We start from the raw sequence: 7305 nt of genomic DNA, 5'->3' as shown, positions 1-7305 counted from the left end.
CAAACGACGAAGAAAATAAGCACAAAAGGAAGACAGCAATAACCTAACGAATAAAAATGGTAGGTCTTTTATACATTTGGGTTACTTTACATAGGACTCGTTTCGCTCTCTGAAAAGTGGGCAATATAACGAAAATTTGGAATAAAAAATCGCGCGATTTTTTATTCCAAATTTTCGCCTGCGGCGCTTTTCAGGGAGCTTTGAAATTTTCTTTGAAAACAGTATTATATAAAATAATATCTATTTTTTTTCAAAGATGATGATATTCCCAATTTTATTATTTAGGGGGTCTTGTACAAATGGTACTTCAACTACTTGTATGCATTATTACCGACACAATTTACAATTTTAAATTTTCAGTGTTTTTATTATTTAAATAATGTGGATTTCCACTTTAATTCATTGAAATAGTAAAAATAATAGACATAGTCACTCTATGCGTAAAAATACATAAATTTTATAATAATTAGTGAAAATTGTATGGAAAAACTACGATTTTACACCATTTTTAGTAGGCTGCCCTAGAGCCCCAAGTCCTCCTAGGGGGGAASGGTGCTAGTATTCAAAAGCTCCATTCATTACCTTTCAAATGAGAGGAGTATGAAGCCCCCATCCCCCTCCCCCTTTGCGCAAAACCTCTTCAAAAAGGGATACTAAAGCGAACAATCCCCAATTTGATTTTCTTTATCTACAAACTCACAGCACTTATGAAAAATTTATCTCCACAATAATGCTTTAATGATGAAATAAAAGAGTTATCTAAACAATATATATTGCCTGTCGAGATACCCCGTAATTGTGAATGACAAAGGAATATTTGAAAGCATTTAACAAATTAAACAGCTGATGTTTATTTATGTGCGATGGTTTGAAGTTTAAGAATTTAGTTTCTTAAAAAGTTTATTCAGATATCTCCATATAGTTTATCGCCATAAATAGTTAGAAGTGCTATAGTCATAGTTGAATTACATGTTAAATAAAATATACATTTTGTCTTTACGTAAAATCAACTTATATTGTAGTTTTATCTCCAACTATTTGTTAAATTTATAATTTAAATTCAGTAAACATGGCGCATCGTTTGCGTTTTCTGAATCCCAAAAAAACTCTCTTCCTTCTTTGTGATATCCAAGAGAAATTCCGACCAGTAATTCCACTATTCAAGGGGTTAGTGACGAATGCTAACAAATTGGTACGAAACCCGGTTGATTTTATATAATATATTTTTGAACTTTGATATAATAGTAAAAGTTTTGTTTGCAGACCAAAGCCGGTAAAGAATTTGAAATTCCTCTTATAGTGTCAGAACAATTTCCTGAAAAGCTTGGAAAAACTGTTCCCGATTTAGATATATCGCATGCTGCAGCTATTATAAGTAAAACCCAGTTCAGTATGCTTGTACCAGAATTGGAAAATAAAATAAAAACAATATACGGAGAGAAGCCTTGTGATGTTGTACTCTATGGATTGGAGGTAAAAGTTTTCGGAGGCATATGTGTATGAATATTCATTAACAACACAAGATCTACCTTGTTGTGAAAGTTGCTTCAAAGTTAAACCTGCATACTCTTATGTACATTTCTTTTTTTTATTGCAGTCTCATGTATGTATCGAACAAACCGCAATCGATTTCTTAAGCTGTGGTATTAATGTTTATATTGCAGCCGATTGTTGCACTTCCCGTCTGAATCAGGATCGAGATTTGGCATTAGATCGCTTACGTGAAGCTGGTTGTGTAATTACCACTAGTGAGAGCATAATTTTTAATTTGCTGCGCGATAAAAACAACCCAAAATTTAATGTGATTCGAAAACTAGTAAATCCGCCATCATTGGATATGGAATTGGCTAAGTATGGGTCTCCAAGTTCCTCTTGTTCTAAACTATAAATTTCACCGAACTCTCATCAGCACTAAATATCATGTGTTGCCTTATTACTTAGTAATAAAAATATGTGTTTAAATTTATGAAATTGTGATATTATTTGGAAATATTCCTTCAGATTCTTAACACTGCCAAAAAGGATATCAGAAAAGGTAAATACCTAATTAATTTTCGCCAGCTCGGAAAGAACCTGTTGAACTCTAACTTTTATATTAGTCGGTGTTTTATTACTGTAAGATCTAGACGCTCACAAAGAAAATGCCGTTATTGCGAAAACATCTGATCTTGTTTAAAACAAATCTTCTGTTTTAAGTGAAGGTTGTCATTTATAACGACTAAAATTCTGTTGTTGCGGACAGTTGGTAATATTAAGATCCTTAACAAAGCGAATTCAAATCAAAAGATGAAATCAGCGTTTTAATATAATTTTCAATAAAAAACTGGGTCTTATGAAACGATTTTTTTTCGACTATAAATATTTCTACTCTAATAAAGTAGACACCATACAAAATAGTTGCTAGATTCACTCCAGCAAATGCATGGGCATTTTTCGTTCGCCAATTAATAAAAAAAACCTCTACTCTCAGAAACTAATTGATCCTACATATGCAATGTGTCTGAACGAATATGAAGTGTTTTGAATACTTTTAACATTACCAATATATAGTGTTCGCATTTGTACATTGTATGTATTGGAATCATCATTATCCAAATAACCGCTCTATACATTACACGTACATATATGTATTGTATATTTACATTATGTGATATAAATATCTACAAAAACTTTCAAGTTATATTAGATAAATGTGTATATAAAGGATTTATAGAATACATTTATGTTTTGAAATAAGATTTATTCAAAATCCACTTTCATGGGCTCTTCTCAACGTTTGGATGAAAACCAGTTGAATCGGCTGTATAAGCTACCCGTACCTTCTCACCATTTTCACCGGGAAGAAAATATTCACCCTGAATTCCATTAACATCGCCCTGTACTTTAGCTTCCACTCCATTGCTTGCCTCATATCCATAGTTGAAATGTCCTTGAGCATCAATTTCGCGGTAATTCGTTTTTAACTCTGCCTGGACATCTTCCTCATTAGCGACTACAGCCCCCACGAAAACTAGTAGCAAAACCTTTAAATATAATATACACATATGTATGTATGTATATGTGCATAAGTGCAAATACATGAATCGACAAAATATAACGAACTAACGAAATTAAAACAACTAAAGTCTTTAACATTTTAACTTACATACGCATATTTAAGCATTTTTTAAATCAATAGGTGTTATTCCTCTTAGTTGGCAAGATCAACTGAAAATTTTTATCATCGTTGCGCAAATTGTAATTTGAATATTATTAAATCAAGATATGTATGGGTATGTATAAACATGTATACAAACCCATATTTCTACTCTGTGAACTGGTTTAAAGTCATCCGATAAATTAGCTAAATTTAAAATTATTTATTTTTAATACACTATAGATGACTCCTGATATACATATGTATGTATACTAAACGATTAGGTTTATATCAATACATAGGTATGTATATTTAATTATTTACGTGGACACAAATTAGTCATAGAAATAGAGCACCTAATCGCACCTAGAGTATTTTTGTACACTCACATTTTATACTCCAGTTTTTTACCTGACAGTTTTTTGTATCATCTAAAACTAATCAAGATAGATATAGAATTGTATATATGTATGTACATTCATACATATTTATACAAATTATCAGGAATACAGGTGTGTTGAATTATGTCTGAGTGTAAATCCATGCAAACGATAGCTAATTGGGCCTAGGATTACTTATTTTCATTAAAAATCAAACATCAAAATAATTTTCGATCGAAAACTTTTAGGCGACCATTGATACCGTCGATAACCTGTTTTACCGAAAGTAAACTGTTTTATCAACACAATACGAAAGAAGAGGTTGTATACAGGATGCATCACATGCATATTACCGGCATACCGTAATAAAAGCATTAACGCCGACGCGATATCCTTAAATAAATAACAAAAATAAAAAGGCACGTCAATTCTCACTCAATTTCGAAAATTAGTGCAGTAGAAATAAAATGCAAAACGAATTACAATTTTGCATGCATTAAACATCGTGCGTCAAAAAATTTTTAAGATAAATTACAAAAATTAATTCTTAACCCGCTGTCAAAATCGAATGGTTCAATCCTAAGCATTGCCGCCGTGTTTATTTAGGTATACAAAATCTATGGCATGAGGAATTGTTGAGAGTAATTTGCAGCTGCCGCTTTTTAAATGAAATAATTTGTTCTCTCACTTCGGATCCCATCCGAAAAATTTTCTGCAGTTACTGAAAAACATGTAAAATTTTTGAACGTCCTTTAATCCTTCAATACATACATAAATGTATAATGCTTAGCTCCTTTTCCAGTGGACTTTAAGTTACTGGGGAGGCCACCCCTGTTTCAGATATTTAATTAAAATCAATCCAAACCTGCAAATGAACCATTTTTCGTCTTTATGAAAATGCCTTAAGCACATGTATACTTCAATTTGATTTTTGTTAAAGTGTTTTGTCTCTTGTCTCTAAAATACACATTTAAACCTTATTTACGACGTCTTTAGCAATTTAATCACATACATTTTTACAAATGCCTTACGCTCTTCAACGGATATATTAGGTAGCCGAAGAGTATTTTCTTAATTTTGTTATTTTTAATTGTTATTATTTTAATTTAACGGATTTATTTTAACACACAACATTAAAAACGAAAGAACTTGTGCTCGGATGGCACACTTTTTGTCCTTGTTCGTAAAAGTTCGCTGCTACGCAATTACGCACCACTTTTGATCTTGAAATTCTTTTCATCATTCCAATAGCGCTCGGTTTCAAATGAATATATACGATATGTTCAGAAATTTGAATTTGTTATCTATTTTCTCTATGTAATATGCATAGTAAGATAAGAATATCTTAAAAAATGGTAAATAAGGATAAAACATAGGACACTTAATTTAAATATTTAATAACATTTAGTAGCACTATATGTGATAATACATACACATTAATTTTAAAATAAACGGAGTTATTTTTACTGTTTTAAATTGACATAAAAATATTAAGACTCCCGAGTTGCTGAGTGCATGCCACCAGGGGCAAAGGCGTTTCATTTGATTATCATAGTGATTCATTTGTATAGAAGAATGTTTATTGAAAAATTAAAGGGTTATTCTCCTAATATAGTAGTTGGATGATGCAGCCATGTTGAGGTGCAAATGAGGATAGTTCTCTGAACGCACTTCACTTGGGAATGGCCAGAAACAATTCTTTTACATATGGCTCAATCAGCTCATGATTTCCGGTCTTAGACCAAGTATACTCTGGGTAGCCTAAGGGTATTCGTTTGAATGCGAAGTAAGTGAGAAGGCGAACACTCCCTTCCCAGGGTTGTGAGGTAGGTTTGGGATCCGCCACGTACAAAACCCTACCAATGAAAAGGAAACAACAGCCTCGAATAAGTGACCCCCGTTTTGCTGACGACCTCGGCAAACGTATTAAGGAATATGATTTAAGGGCATGCACCTGGAATGCCTGGTTCCTTAATTGGGAAGGTGTGCCTGCCCATCTGGTTGTTGTCTTCGTTAGAGCAAAGGCTGACATCACTGACTTCCAAAAGTGCGATGGACGAGACAAGTACTGAATCGACTAGGTTCTTGTGGCATTTACTACAGTGGCCATATAMATTTCCGCAATTTCGTTGTGGGATTTGTGGTGGGAAAGAGACTTGTCGCTGACTACTGGCATTCATCCACAATCCGCATCAAAGCGAAATTCTTTAACATATCGCTGATTTTCGCCCACGCCCAGACGAAAGAGAAGGACGATGTGAGCAAAGATATTTTCTGTAAGCGCCGTCACAATGCAATCGTGCATGGCGACTTTAACGCCAGGGAGACAGGAAGGTATCTTTTGCACAACTGTCGGGAAGTTCAGCATCCATGATGGGAGGCCCGAGATATGGTTACCTGTAGTACTAGAATCCAGCATAGGAAAACTCATCAATATACCTGTTCTAGAGGTGCGTTCGACCCAGGCTCCTAACATTGACTCAGACCACTATCTTGTTGCAACCGAACGATTATCTACTCGGTATAAGGGAACTGTGGGATGACATTTCGAGCTTCTACGGAGAGAATTACCTAATATTCTGAGTGCGTTGTAGATAAAGGATCTAGGTCCAGGAGTCATGGCCAGATGAGGCAGTACAGTTCGGGAACGCCATTTGAGCGAATTGGCGTGGATATGTATGGCCCATCTCTCACCAATAAATTTGGACATCTACACGTTTTGATAGTCAAGTTTCAGCGAATGCTAGAAGTACTAAATACCGAATTCCTAATCAACAGGATGAACCTGTAGTGGAGGTATTCATCGACAAGGGGGTAACGTGTTTCGGTCAAGGGGTTTACCAGAAACTGAGTATCGTTTTCAGTGGAGAATTAACGCCGATAAAAACAGGACGGTTAAGCAAATCACCAGAATTTTAGAAGATTTTTTCAGCAAATGAAACAGCTAATATAATAGATTTAAMAAAAGCAATTTATTTATTTTCATAATTTTTATAAAGAAAACAAGGATGCAAAACGAAGATTTACCTCATTTTTGGGAACAAAAAATGGGACAAATTCTTCACATATTATTGTGAAACTAACCGTGCAGCAACTCTGAATATGGCACGTGTTGTGTTTGAAGACATAATTAGTAACCATAATCAGTGGACTGTAAATTGTAAAATTTCGGAAATTATTGACAAACCGAAATATATCGCGTTCAGTATAATAAAAGCATTTAAATCAAGTCAGGAAAGGCTAAGTTCGGATGCAACCAAACATTTTAAACTCTTGCAACTTGCAAGAATCAAAGTCAGGGAAATATTTTAAGGTGTAAAGTTAACTATGGTCGTCATGAAAAGGAGGGTCTCTCATCCTAGACTGTTTACACTTTTTCATTGATAGTGTTTCTTACATTACGGGTCCCAAACCCAGCCCAGAGGTGATTTAATAACCAATGCTCAGAGCATACTAAAATTATGGAGGGAACACTTCACCAGCCTGCGGAATGGCAGTGAAAGCATAACACCAGGAGCAGTCGAATTCGAATCAGCAATTGATGACGATGGAAAAAACCAGGAATAAGGTAATGTATAACTTATTCTAGTGTGAGAGCGCTCAAAATTAGCGTTTTTTATAACATTTTCCATTATGGCCAGATTGAAAAAAATAATAATTTTTTGGCATTTATCAACCCAATACCCAATATTTAGTACGAATAAAAATTACTATATAGTGGTTATTTATTATATGGAGAAACTATTTAAATCTTTTTAAAGTATGTTAGAACAAGTGACTTTTTGACCT

The 7305-nt window shown here is 33.9% G+C and overlaps 2 protein-coding genes across 3 annotated transcripts; one reads left to right on the top strand and one right to left on the bottom strand.

The window, feature by feature from the left end:
• Positions 1–833: 833 nt before the first annotated feature.
• Positions 834–1966, top strand: LOC108964988 (isochorismatase domain-containing protein 1). Of its 2 annotated transcripts, XM_018927088.1 has the most exons (4): positions 834–1192; positions 1264–1473; positions 1598–1603; positions 1665–1785. In XM_018927088.1, exons 1-4 carry the CDS (start codon positions 1070–1072, stop codon positions 1686–1688), a joined length of 363 nt encoding a protein of 120 aa, XP_018782633.1. In that variant the 5' UTR covers positions 834–1069; the 3' UTR covers positions 1689–1785. The 2 variants fall into 2 exon arrangements, with proteins under 2 accessions (XP_018782633.1, XP_018782632.1); XM_018927087.1 differs by having other exon boundaries at positions 838–1192; positions 1598–1966.
• A 645-nt stretch (positions 1967–2611) lies between these two features.
• Positions 2612–3286, bottom strand: LOC108964990 (pupal cuticle protein Edg-78E). Its single transcript, XM_018927091.1, has 2 exons — positions 3146–3286; positions 2612–3023 (listed from the first exon to the last, which is right to left on the bottom strand). The coding sequence occupies exons 1-2, from the start codon at positions 3161–3163 to the stop codon at positions 2757–2759; spliced, it is 285 nt and encodes a 94-aa protein (XP_018782636.1). The 5' UTR covers positions 3164–3286; the 3' UTR covers positions 2612–2756.
• Positions 3287–7305: the final 4019 nt, after the last annotated feature.

The sequence above is a fragment of the Bactrocera latifrons genome, unplaced genomic scaffold (genome assembly GCF_001853355.1).
Source record: "Bactrocera latifrons isolate USDA-ARS-PBARC rearing strain unplaced genomic scaffold, ASM185335v1 scaffold_131, whole genome shotgun sequence".
Lineage (NCBI taxonomy): Eukaryota > Metazoa > Arthropoda > Insecta > Diptera > Tephritidae > Bactrocera > Bactrocera latifrons.
The sequence above is the reverse complement of the archived record's forward strand: the minus strand, read 5'-3'. Positions and strand labels throughout refer to the sequence as shown.

Coding starts and splice junctions, on each gene's coding strand:
- LOC108964988 (XM_018927087.1), top strand. CDS start 1,070: ATGGCGCATCGTTTGCGTTTTCTGAATCCCAAAAAAACTCTCTTCCTT. Junction 1,193..1,263: donor TGACGAATGCTAACAAATTG/GTACGAAACCCG, acceptor TTTTGTTTGCAG/ACCAAAGCCGGTAAAGAATT. Junction 1,474..1,597: donor TTGTACTCTATGGATTGGAG/GTAAAAGTTTTC, acceptor TTTTTATTGCAG/TCTCATGTATGTATCGAACA.